Source organism: Chanos chanos, chromosome 8 (genome assembly GCF_902362185.1).
Source record: "Chanos chanos chromosome 8, fChaCha1.1, whole genome shotgun sequence".
In the NCBI taxonomy this organism is placed as follows: Eukaryota; Metazoa; Chordata; class Actinopteri; order Gonorynchiformes; family Chanidae; genus Chanos; species Chanos chanos.
Window position 1 is genome coordinate 3,140,001 of NC_044502.1, and position 14,444 is coordinate 3,154,444.

At 45.9% G+C, this 14,444-nt stretch overlaps 1 protein-coding gene across 1 annotated transcript in view; it reads left to right on the forward strand.

Moving 5' to 3' along the window:
* Nucleotides 1-13,918, forward strand: part of st6gal2b (ST6 beta-galactosamide alpha-2,6-sialyltranferase 2b) — a 19,691-nt gene extending 5,773 nt beyond the window's left edge. The window contains exons 3-5 of the mRNA XM_030781757.1: nucleotides 361-462; nucleotides 6,832-7,006; nucleotides 13,671-13,918. Coding sequence (XP_030637617.1) covers nucleotides 361-462; nucleotides 6,832-7,006; nucleotides 13,671-13,918 — 525 coding nt within the window. The remainder of the gene's footprint in view (nucleotides 1-360; nucleotides 463-6,831; nucleotides 7,007-13,670) is intronic.
* The last annotated feature ends 526 nt before the right edge of the window (nucleotides 13,919-14,444 follow it).

Consider the following 14,444-nt stretch of genomic DNA (forward strand, 5'->3'; position numbering starts at 1 on the left):
AGCATGACATATGCTTTTGTGTTTCCTGATGGACAGATTTGACTACAGCTGAAAAGCCACAGACCCACAAAACAGTCACGTCTGAACTCATGTTAGCGGACTTTAATTAAATCTCTCACTTTTCCACTCGACTTTTGGAGGTGTGTACAAGACTGGGCTCTTTAGCTCTAGCGTGGGATCTTTGGCAATAACTGCTCAGTCATAATGTGTAGGACAGACAGGAGAGATCGTGTGTGATGAAGACTTTACCTCCTCTAACGTGGGATCTTTGGTGATAACTGCTCTGTTGGACTGTGTGGGACAGACTGGGTGGAGAGATGGTGTCTGATGAAGACTTTACCTCCTCTCTTTTCTTCACAGATCTTGACGGACGCCCGGCACAACTTCAGCGACAGTCCTCTGTATCGTAACGTCTCACTGGTGGCCTGGGACCCCGCCCCGTACACGGCTGACCTATACCAGGCCAGTTTGTCTCTCTGAGTTAGCCTCCTCCCTGCCTGTCTGTCTCTCTGTCTGTCTACTGCATCGACTGTCTGTCTGTTTACTGCTTGCCTGTCTACGGCATCTGTTTTTCTATATATTAATCTTAATGGAGTAATCGACTACTCGACTCGATTCGAGTCGATAGATTAATCAGTAGAAAAACAGCCGTTAGTGCGTAGCGATATTGAAGAAAACAGTTGTTCTAATGAATTGAAGCGTTTTAGACATCAAAAAGGTAAATTCATAAAAATAAAAATAATGATGTTTTGGTTTAAAATGTCAATGTCGATGCATTTTCAGCGTTGACGTCATCGATAACGTCGATTAATCGTTGCAACCCTAGTCCACATATCGACTCGTCTGTCTCTCTGCTTTTTGTCTGTCTTTCATTCTGTCTGCCTAATCCCTGTCTCTCTCTCTCTCTCTCTGTCTACTGTCTGCGTTTATCTCTCTCTCTGTAGGTCTCTCTACCTCCCTATTGGCTATCTGTCCACCTCCTGAGTCTCTGTTTATTTCTGCTGTCTGTCCACCTGTCTCTCTGTCCACTGCCTGCTGTCTTCTCTCTCTGTCTGTGGCTGTCTGTATATCTGTCTCTTTTGTGTGTCAGCCTGTGTGTATGATTTTCAGTGAGTTCCTACCTCTTGCCCCATCTCCAGCTCCCTGTTCCTCTCTGCCGCTGTGGCTTTCATTATTTAATGACTCCTCATATTAATCTCTCATGGGTTAAAAGGTTCTGACATTCACATTCCTATAGCAATACATATGACGAGATCTAGATTTTAGCCAATGTACGATCCAGTGTAATTCAATCTGTTCATCCTTGGTCAGTCAGTCAGTCAGTCAGTCAGTCAGTCAGCTGGCTCATCTGCAATGAGATTCACTGCGTGAAAAGAGGTGTATTCGGCATGGAATACTCCTGTATATTCCTGGATACTCCACAGATTATCGGCTGTATCCGGCAGTTTGCAGCTCTGTTACGCGGCATGGAATACTCCTGAATATGTACCGTGTTTTGGGGTCTGCCTAGAGCCCTTAGTTGCCATGGTGAATAATCCCTTGGGGGTGCTTGGAAGGGAACATTTGCACTTCACACCTTGGGCCACCAGGTATCCTGCAATTGGTCAAAAGTCTTTCTTTGGATTGGTGGAGCAATGTCTTGCCCCTCCTCTAAAACCCTTCCCCATTGGTCCATTGTGGGTCCCCAGAAATGAATTCATATGGTTTATATAATAATAATAATAATAATTATTATTATTATTAATATTATTATTATTATTGGTGGTGTTGTTGTTTTATGTTCATAGGTAGATTGTATAGATAGTCTGGCAAACAAAAATAAATTACACAAATTTTATTATAAATAAAGCAAATACAGTATAATATAAGGCATATAAATTGACAATTTATATATATATATATATATATATATATATATATATATATATATATATAAAATCAATGTACAATATATAATACATCAGAATAGAATACATCAGAACAGAATATACTGTAATATCATAGCATATAATACAAATGCTTTTGGGAACATAAATGAAACTCTAAATGTTGAGCATTCCCAAGAACAACCCAGCTTCCGTGGTCTTTATTCTGTAGCACCCCACACAGTGCAGACAACTCTGTGCTAGGCGGGAGGACCCACGCTGGCCTTCCATCCAAGATGGCGGCGTCCCTTTCAGAAATTATATCTACTGATGCGGTCCTCCATATGGCAGCCTCTTCCTCAGTTTAAAGAACACTAGCTCTGGCCTTGAGCAGATGCAAAACACAGTGAAAATATAAATTAGATCACTGAAAATAGCAAATGGAGAAAAAGTCTAAGAACTACTAGGGAAATGATGTTTTGACTTACTCTTCTCCTCCTTTGCCTCGTTCGAGTGGCGATCCTGCCCCCCTCTTTGTTCTCTGAATTCACCCGGTAACTCTTTCGAATAGTCTCAATCGGTCTTTCAGGATGCTAGAGAGAAAAAAAAAACGGAGAAGAAAGGAAGATTGAATAAAAGTTCGTTTAGAATTCCAAGCACTGCTATGAAACAATCGCGACGATATAGTCTACCAACAAAACACGCTGTCCTACCTTGTCCGCAGATCATATCTGTGCGTGTTGTTTTCAGCATTATGCATTATCCGCACAGCTTCCTGTAGAAGCAAAATTAATACAAGAGTTAAATTCAACCACATTAAGGGATAAAGCAGATAAAGAAATGTGAACGTATCAGAATGCGCGGCAGTCAAAGACGAAAGCCAGAAGGCTACAGAAATAAACTTACCGAAACAGAGTTATTCCCCGCTCGTCTTCTTTTCTCGGGCAGACTCTTCTTGCGCCTCTTTGATGGGACTCCATCTTGTCCAACCGCCGAATAACATTCTCCATGAACGTTTACTGCTGTTCAGACATCTTCTTAAAAATGCATTTAACGGGGACACCAGTTGTTTGTTTTCGTTCGGACTCTGCGTTGGAAAAATTGGATATTCCCGACGCACGAGTAGCCTCTCCACTCCGCTGTCCGTTCGAAAACTCAAGTGTTCTTTTGCAAGTCATCTTCAAAATGCACACTATCGACAGAATACGGAGTACAACTTCTGTAATCCTTCAGTGACTCGCTTCTCCTTACCTTACTACAGGTAACCCCTTGCCCAAAGCAAATTTCGCGCTGCAGTTGCACACAATGCTATTGGTTACTGTCACCCTACGCCATGCACGCACAGAAAACTGATTGGACAGGACTCAACCTTAGATTCTAAGTGGGTGGTTTGAAAACGGGGCGCGTCCTCGTACTGAGGAGAAACATTCTGAACAAACAAGCGAGAATCAACAACAAAAACTCCTATGCCCTGTAAACTTTTTTTTTTTAAAGTCCTGTATCCTTTGTCCCGCATCCCTCATACTGAGATAATGTCCCGCATTTTCGCTGGTCGTTTGGTTTTTAACTGTCAGAAATAAAAAAAATATGGATCCATTATTTTACCCGCCCGCACATGAGCATAGTTTCTAATCTATTTAATAGCGCTATGTCAAAAGCAGTAAAAATGCAACATAGGCGAGTTTTTTTAAAAGCCTTGCTTTCACCAAATGGCTGAGAGAAGAGCGTTGAGGGCGGTCATCAAGAGTCTGTGGCGGCCGTCAATCAAACTGTGCAGCTGTGGGGCCGACAAATTTCTTTGCTACGTCACAAAAACCAAACTTAGTAAAACTTTACAGATATGAAGATAAACGCTGTCAGCCGACATCATGGTCAAAAAGAAAGGAAAAAGTTCTTTTATCCCTTCTGACCATGCTTCTCATCCAATAGAGATTTTGGCTTGATATAAAGATTTGCATTGAAATTGTTTTATTTTATGTAATATTTTATTTTGAGCCTTATTTATTCTTTTAGTTGGATTTGGTCAGGGGTTTAACTTGAAAGACTTGAGCTGTATGATGCCTGCTGCTTTGCTTAAGTACAGTTGCCTTTGATGGGCCTGTAATGGCCAATGCATGTTGGATGTCTATCAATACAAGTGTATACAAGTGTTTCTTATACAGTTAGACTGACATTATATCTAAGTTTTACATCATCTCTCAGCATTAGTAACATGTCCCATATTGTCCCACACAAACTTACTATTTGTCCCCCATTTGGTCTGTTTGCATCTGGTCACCCTGTACCTTTGGCCCCAAGTAGAGGACAGTTGCATAACCACCAAATATGTAATAAATGAATCTCTCATTTAGACTTTTTTTAAATTATGTTTTCAGTGTGTTTTTGTATGCTCCATTTGAGGTGTCCATTGTAATTTAGCTGCACGACAGAGCAATGACATTAAAGGCTATATGGGCCTACCACTGCTGTATTATACACCATGCAACACCTAAGAAGTTTGTGTGGTTATCAAAATATCGGCTAAATATTACATATAGGCTAACTGATAGAAAGTTACAGTGAGGAAGGGGGGCAGGCTTCTATACCCAGTCCCACCTAGACCACTGACTGTTATTAGCATTTGAAAGACCAAGCCATCAGCTAACGACTGTGGTCACACGGATGCCCGAAAACTGCCGTCTAACAGCTGTATTCGGACATTTGTGGGAGTTTTCAGGTCCGCATGACAAAGTTCTGCGGGCATCCGAATACCTCCGGAAAACAGCAGGTTTAGCGGAAGTTTACTTTGTCCGGATATTTCCGAATACACCACTTTTCACGCAGTGATTTTCAGTGTGTCTGTGCCTCGTTTTACATGCCCACTCAAGCACATGCAAACACATGCACACACACACACACACACGCACACATACACATGCACATGCACACATACACAAACACACACACACGCACGCACACTCACACACACACGCACGCACACACACGCACACACACGCGCGCACATGCACACGCACACACACACACGCGCACACACACACACAAATTTGTATGGCTTGCACGTGGCTGCAACATATGCATATGTGAGTGCTCTGCACATCTGGGAAATGTGGACGAATCAAACTGTCACCCACAGATCTGCTGGCTGTGCTTTACGTTTTCAGGCCAGAATCTCCCCAGAAGTGGGAAAAAAAATGTACACATGCTCTCTCTCTCACTCTCTCACTCTCTCTCTCTTTTGCTCTCTCTCTCTCTCTCTCTCTCTCTTTCTCTCTCTTTTGCTCTCTCTCTCTCTCTCTTTCTCTCTCTCTCTCTCTCTCTCTCTTTTGCTCTCTCTCTCTGTCTCTCTCTCTCTCTCTCTCTCTCACTCACTCTCTCTCTTTCTCTCTCTCTTTTGCAAATTCGAACGTTTCAAACGTATGTAAAATGCTGCCTAGTCGTACTTAGGAAAAAGGTCTTAACATCTGCCCCGTGTGTGTCAGCCCTTTGCCCAGGGGTTTAGAGCAGGTGCTGAAGTGTCACTGTTGTCCAGGCCATTAGTCCATGGTTGAATAACAGTGCCCTGACACTCAAGGCCCTGAGATACATTTTGGGACAGCTGACTTTGGAGGCTATGCCCGCGACGTTCCAGCTCTGGCGGTAATCACCGCGCTGGCTGACGGCGAGACTACGAGGTCATTTATACCGATTAGATTTGCTTATTACCGGCTGCTTTCACTGCACCGTCCACAGAATCACTGGCCGCTGCTGAAACATCGTCCGCGTGCGAGGCTGGGGTCCAGCTGAAAACTGGGCGTGTGAGAGAGAAAGGAATGCGATACGTGACAGACAAGGATGCTGTTCGATTTGTGAAGATCATGCATTTGTCTCTTGTATGTAAACAACTGTTCAACTGAAAGTGGTGAAGCAGCTACCCAGAGTGTGTGTGTGTGTGTACGTGTATGTATGTGTGTGTGTGTGTGTGTGTGTTTGAGCTTGACACATGGGTAACATGCGTGTCGTGTGGTTTTAACATCATTCAGTCTTGGTTTCTGTATAGTGCCAACGTGTAACAAAGAAAGTGAACAGTCCTTCAGGGAAATATTCAGAGATGCAATTAAAACTGACTAAAACCAGGGACAAAGTATCCCAAACAAACAAAAAAACAAACAAACAGATTTTTTCTACAGTGACATGACCATGACAAACATTGGCAAACAGAATGCCTGACATGTTGGTCCCTATCCTAGGTACAGATGTATTCACAAAAAAAATAATAAATTTCTAGAATGTCATGAGAAATGGTTTAAATTCTTTTACTGTGAGCATTTATACAACCTCAGCCACTGCACAAATGTGAATAAATCGATTATTTGTAGACTCAGAGTAACACTGTAATGCATAGCGGTAGGATTGTGGATTATGTTTATGTTCTTTCTTGTGTATTATTTATGTATTTTCTTGCCTTTTGCCTACTATTCTGCTGGGGATCTTAGCTGAGGTTTAAGGCCATCACTGTGACAGCTGTTAATTTGAAATTAATTAATGTTATTCTCAGTAAATATACACTGTTGTAAGCTGTAAGCGATAGCAACAGTTGTTACAGTTACAGAACTGTTGTCATAGCAACGCATTCCGGATTCTGTATGAGTTACTGTTCTGTTAATGGATAGATTAAACTGCCTGGTCCTACTTAACATGTTATACATGTGGACAAATGATAATATTCAACATTCTGGGGGTCAATAATGTGACATGGGTGCAGTTCCTCGCTCTGTCCACTGGAGGCTGCTGTTTCCCCTACCTCAGTTCTCATCGTCACATTTTGACATTACTCACACACTTCTTTATTTTATATCTTTATTTCTTGAGCTCGGTTTGAATTACTCTGCCCTGTGAAGTCTGTGAAGCAAGTCCATGAAGCGGCACCTCATTGAAAATGTTTCATTTGATTTATCTGTGTTAGTGAAATGTTGATTTCTCTCCGCAGTGGTTCCAGAGTCCTGATTACAACCTGTTCACTCCGTATGAGACCAGGAGAAAAGCCTCCCCATCCCAGCACTTCTATGTCCTGCATCCAGCCTTCATCTGGAGCCTGTGGGATGTCATTCAGAGCAACTCACAGGAGGACATTCAGCCAAACCCACCTTCCTCAGGGTTTATAGGTGAGACACACACACACACACACACACACATGCACATGCGTATACACACACACACACACATACTCACAAATACACGTGCTCACACACACACACACACACACACACACACACACACACACACACACGCACGCGCACACACACACGTGCACACACACACGTGCGCACACACACGTGCACACACACACACACATTCGCTCTGGGCAAGTCAGCATTGTTTGGTCAGTGCCTCAAGCCATATCACAGGAGAAAAAAAAATTCAGAAACACACGACAGTTTCTAATATATACACTCCAAACTGGCACTTGCATGCAGACTCTGAGCGGTAGTATTCCGATTTATTCTACAAGACCCATTTTAAGCCTTTTGCATCATCTGCACTATTATACACCTCTTCAACATCCTGACAAACAAAAAAGAAATTACCCATTAGATTTTAAATCCAGTTACAAAGGTAATGAAAAGCCCCTTTTAAGAGGATGAAACATTTGACACTTTTCTGTACTGTTCTGTTCTATTCTAAAACGTCTAAAAAGGAACGGCATGTTATTTTTTTTTTTTTTAAAAAAGAAAACTTAGTATGATATACCTCAGTATAAGTCGACTACAATGTGAACTAGCTCTGACTGGTTTCATTACATCTGCGGTCGATTTGGCACAGAGTCAAGTTTAAATTCAAATTTGTTTACATTTGTTCAAATTGGTTTTGTGTTTGGTTTAGTATTAATCAACATACTGTTAATTGGAATCGAACCAAGTTTATCTGTTTTTTTTGTTTTTTTTTCAAAGGTCTCTATAGATACCGTGTTCTGCAGCATGGCCTGGATGTTCTTCTCTTTACAGTTATCGGATTAACGCACTTTCCTCTTTTCTTCCAATTCACATTGTCCTCTCTTTCTCCTTCCCCCTTTTTTTTTCTTCCCCATGTTCCGTCTCTGGCCCTTGTGTAAACCGGCTGCTGCAGTGATGTAATTAAGTAGGCTTGTATGTGTTAGGGAGACAGACTTATATGATTTTCACTGCGTAAACAGGACCTCATCTTTTTGCCCCGCCGCCTTCTCCCCCGCCCCCCACCCCCTCTCCCATTCAAACGCACCGTGAATGAAGAATGACTACAATCTATGTGTACACTCAGAGTATACAATGTTAGTTCAACACAGTGCAGGGATGTCAGGCAACGTGAAATGCATATCTATGTATTGTGTGTGTGTATGTATGTGTGTGTGTGTGTGTGTGTGTGTGTGTGTGAGAGAGAGAGAGCAGCATATTTCATACTCAGTCATGTTTGTTAGAGAACCAGGTTGTGGCCCAGAATGTTTTATCACCAGCATTCACTTTTGTTTGGAATGCGTTTCCAGCACCCCCCCCCCCCCCCCCCATCCCCCCCCTCCCCGCCCCTGGCTCTGAATTCACCGCAAGCCAGTGGCTGTTACAGGCAACATCCCGAAGGAGCACACGCAAACACACATTACGTGCACGAACAGGCATGATTCATAAATCCATATTCATACAAACCTACACACATCTGCGTGCAATTGCACAAGCGCACACACACTCACACATACACACTCACACCGTAAATCAGTGAGTCTGGACTGAGGTAGCGTATTCTTTTAGGGAGAGTAGGTTTATTGCATTTGGGTGTATTTGGAGCGTATGTGCGCTCGGGCTACCTGTTCGCTTGTAGCAGCTCCCCGAAACATCACAGCGGCTTACATTAGTGCACGGACACCTGTGCTACGCATGGAGACCGCTATGCATCAGATTCTCTGACAAAATCCCCCAAATTCTCCTAGTGCTTTCGTTAAAAGTTGGGAGCCCAGTGGCCCGGATACAATGGACACCCACAGGCATCTTGAGCTTTCTGAGATGAGGCAGTAATATTGTCTGTCTCCTGGAATTTGGAATTTGGGCATATGTGAGATTGGATGTTACAGGGTCTCGTCTGCTAGACAACACCCCCCCCCACCACCACCCCCCCAGGGTATGCCTGAGGGAGCAGGCGCGCAAGCACTACTGTGCAATATCACTAAGAAGCACAAGTCAACATGCTCAGCCATGCCCAGCCAATAGCACAGAGGACAACACGACGCGGTGGCAACCCAGGGTGGTGGGCGGGGACTGAGTTGCCATGGCGACTCTTGAAATGAATGCATGTTTAAAACAGATAGTTGCTTTAGTTAACTGCTTTCCTCTCTGAAGCTGAAAAAAAAAACACAGAGAAGCAAAAAAAAAAAAAAAAAATGGCCAAGTGTTGACCCCCCCCCCCTCTCTCAACTCCTCCTCACAATAGCTTCTCTTTAAAGTCACACAGAATTTTAATGAATTCAACACTGACTTCAAACTAGGTGAGGATTTTCAGTTGAGTCTCAGACAGACATGGTAAAGAGGCAGAGTTACATTTACAGATACTGTGACATAGTTAACTTCCAATTATATCAGAGTTCACAGTTCACCTATTGCTTTATTTTTTTTTTTTTCACTTTATTTCAAACTTTGCTGCTCAGAATACGTAATGACAGTGACTGTTGAAGGATGGCACACGTACTGAAGCTTCAGTCAAATACAAGTATGGTGAACGAACGTCTCCGAGGGAAAAGACATAGGAGTCATCTGGAACAAATCACTTATGTCACCTTACCACTCCAACAAGACAAAAAAAAAAAAAATTACATTCCAGGGGCACTTTATAGTGGTCACACAGCAGCACTATTCAAATTACCATTGTGATGTCATCGCCCACAGAACAAAGAACGTCCATATTTGGATCCTGGGTGGGTTGGTGATTGGAATGGTAAGAGTCTAGAAGTCTGGAGATTTGCCGTCACAGTAGCAGCCAGGTGGGGTGGGGTGGGGTCGTTCAGGGCGTGGTCACCTCCGGGGGGTTGGTTCGGTCTGAAACGGGGGTGCTACACTCGTTGTGGTTAAAGGCTGTGGACGGGATGGCGTTGCCGGCCACGGTGTTGCTGTAGACCCTGCGGTTGAGCTGGATGACAGTGGTCCTGGAGGGCATGGAAGAGTGGCCATTCTCCAGGGAGCTGTGCTTGCAGTGGAAGAGGATGAGGAAACATCTGTAGAACTGTAGCAGACAGGAGAGAGGACAAGGTCACGCTCTCTCAATCTTCCTCACAGAGAGCGAAAAAAAAAAAAAACACCCAGTCAACAGCAGGCTTTCCTAGCTCCAGTCATCAAAACCCACTTGACAGCATGTGACTGTTCAGTCCAGCACCAGCAGTTCAGAGCTGGATAGATAATGACCAAATTCAATTCATTGTGTGGATGCTGCACTAAAATGCTCAAATTCTGTCACGTGGGTCCCTTTGGCTGGAGGTGGACAGCAGCTGCCAGGAGAAGGGATACTCAGCCTGTTTGGCAGTTAAATACACAGGATTACCTTTTAGACACATTAATTACATCTCAGGTAACAACAGTATTGGATTTTTGTTGTTGTTGTTGTTGTTGTTGTTGTTGTTTTAACAGAAATGTGAAAAGGCATCTATTCCCATCAGTACCAGGTTACTCTTCAGAAACAATGAGTACTTACTCATCTCTAGGTCTTTGCTTGGCCAGAAATGAACATTGTTGTAACGGTGGTTGTCATAGCACCCTTACCTCGTGATTAGCTTGCCGCCATGTTCTAAGGGAGGCTGGAATTTGATTGGCTATCCCAGGGTAAAGAGGCTCTGATTTGTGTTTTCAGTTAACCAGGAAAATCATGGATGAGTTTTTGAAAATGCTGCTAGCTGTTTGGTTTGTGTGTGTGTGTGTGTGTGTGTGTGTGTGTGTGTGTGTGAGAGAGAGAGAAATACAGACTCCCCAGTCTTGGCAGTATGTGCATGGCCAGTAGGCATAAACCAGAATGAGGATAAATAGAAGGCAAACTGGATCTGCACTGATGTGAACTGGCCAAGTCTGCAGCACAGCAACAGAACACCACACCACTCTGCACCGGACCACACCACAGAACATCACACCACACTGCACCAGACCACACCACAGAACATCACACCACACTGCACCAGACCACACCACAGAACACCACACCACACCACACTGCACCAGACCACACCACAGAACACCACAGAACATCACACCACACTGCACCAGACCACACCACAGAACACCACACCACACTGCACCAGACCACACCACAGAACACCACACCACACTGCACCAGACCACACCACAGAACATCACACCACACTGCACCGGACCACAGCACAGAACACCATACCACACTGCACCGGACCACACCACAGAACACCACACCACACTGCACCGGACCACACCACAGAACAGATACCACACTGCACCAGACCACACCACAGAACACCACACCACACTGCACCGGACCACAGCACAGAACACCACACCACACTGCACTGCACCGGACCACACCACAGAACACCACACCACACTGCACCGGACCACAGCACAGAACACCACACCACACTGCACCGGACCACACCACAGAACACCACACCACACTGCACCGGACCACAGCACAGAACACCATACCACACTGCACCGGACCACACCACAGAACACCACACCACACTGCACCGGACCACAGCACAGAACATCACACCACACTGCACCAGACCACACCACAGAACACCACAGAACACCACACCACACTGCACCAGACCACACCACAGAACACCACACCACACTGCACCAGACCACACCACAGAACACCACACCACTCTGCACCGGACCACACCACAGAACAGATACCACACTGCACCAGACCACACCACAGAACACCACACCACACTGCACCGGACCACAGCACAGAACACCACACCACACTGCACTGCACCGGACCACAGCACAGAACACCACACCACACTGCACCGGACCACACCACAGAACACCACACCACACTGCACCGGACCACACCACAGAACACCACACCACACTGCACCAGACCACACCACAGAACACCACACCACACTGCACCGGACCACACCACAGAACACCACACCACACTGCACCAGACCACACCACAGAACACCACACCACACTGCACCGGACCACAGCACAGAACACCACACCACACTGCACCAGACCACACCACAGAACACCACACCACACTGCACCGGACCACACCACAGAACACCACACCACACTGCACCGGACCACACCACAGAACAGATACCACACTGCACCGGACCACACCACAGAACACCACACCACACTGCACCGGACCACAGCACAGAACACCACACCACACTGCACCAGACCACACCACAGAACACCACACCACACTGCACCGGACCACAGCACAGAACACCACACCACACTGCACTGCACCGGACCACACCACAGAACACCACACCACACTGCACCGGACCACACCACAGAACACCACACCACACTGCACCGGACCACAGCACAGAACACCACACCACACTGCACCAGACCACACCACAGAACACCACAGAACACCACACCACTCTGCACCGGACCACACCACAAAACACCACAGAACACCACACCACACTGCACCGGACCACAGCACAGAACACCACACCACACTGCACCGGACCACATCACAGAACACCACACCACACTGCACCAGACCACACCACAGAACACCACACCACACTGCACCGGACCACAGCACAGAACACCACAGAACACCACACCACACTGCACCGGACCACATCACAGAACACCACACCACACTGCACCAGACCACACCACAGAACACCACACCACACTGCACCGGACCACACCACAAAACACCACAGAACACCACACCACACTGCACCGGACCACAGCACAGAACACCACACCACACTGCACCGGACCACATCACAGAACACCACACCACACTGCACCGGACCACAGCACAGAACACCACACCACACTGCACCGGACCACACCACAGAACACCACACCACACTGCACCGGACCACAGCACAGAACACCACACCACACTGCACCGGACCACAGCACAGAACACCACACCACACTGCACCAGACCACACCACAGAACACCACACCACACTGCACCGGACCACACCACAGAACACCACACCACACTGCACCGGACCACACCACAGAACACCACACCACACTGCACTGCACCGGACCACACCACAGAACACCACACCACACTGCACTGCACTGCACCGGACCACACCACAGAACACCACACCACACTGCACTGCACTGCACCGGACCACACCACAGAACACCACACCACACTGCACTGCACTGCACCGGACCACACCACAGAACACCACAGAACATCACACCACACCGCACCGGACCACAGCACAGAACATCACAGAACATCACACCACACCATACCACGCACCACAGAACACCACACCGCACTGCAAAATAGTGATCTGTATTAGTCTTGATACCATCCATAACAGAATTTGTACAAATTTTCCTGTTTGGTTCAGTCTGTTTGGATTTGAATTATTATAGATCTATCCAGTGTCTATTTTATGAGAGAGATAAAGTGTAGCAAAAATAAAGTATATTATGTATATGGCAGTATATTAGTGACCAAAGGTGTTCAACAACCATAGCTCAACAACCATAGAATTGGTAGGTAAAAATACTCAGTCTTGTATTGATCTGTAACACACAGGTATTACTCACTTAATGTGTGTGTGTGTGTGTGTGTGTTTATTTATGATATTAGGTATCATTGTAATGATGACACTCTGTGACGAGGTGGACGTGTATGAATACATCCCATCAGTGCGGCAGACCAGCCTGTGCCACTACTACGAGGGTTACTTTGACAACGCCTGCACTCTGGGGGCTTACCACCCCCTCCTCTACGAGAAGACGCTCATACGGCGGATGAGCAGAGCCACTGAGGAAGACCTGAAGAGGAAGGGCAAAGCCACGCTGCCTGGCTTTCACACGGTCACCTGTCCACCCTGACACGCCCCACACACGACGCTCAGGGACTGGGAGCTTTGCAGCAGAGGACAGAACCACTGGAATAGTGCAATAAATCTTTGTTGAAAACCTGTGGTCGGCAGAACTTTGCTCAAGTTTTTTGCAAACGCTGCTTTGGTGGCTATATGACCTAATTTTGGTGTGGGGGCCCGGGGGGTGAGGGGGGTGAGAGTGATAACGGCTGCTGTTGATTATGTTTTTCCAGATGGGGCTTCTTTTGCACTTGGGGCCATGAAAAGTCATGGACTAGCAGAGATGTTGGACAAATAGAGCGTAACTCTGGCTGCTGATACATTTGGGTTTTTTGGGTTTTTTTTCCTAAGTCTAGGAAAAAATGGGAGAAATACTGCAGTCCAGTAAATGCTCTGTGCCTCCTGTTAATGGAAGGAGAACGTCGAAAAAATCATCAGGCCATTATCATTCCACCGAAATAATTGACACTTTGCAGGCCTGTCACGCAGAGAAGCCTGTCCTAATAATGTACTAATCTGTCTGTGAATGGACCCAG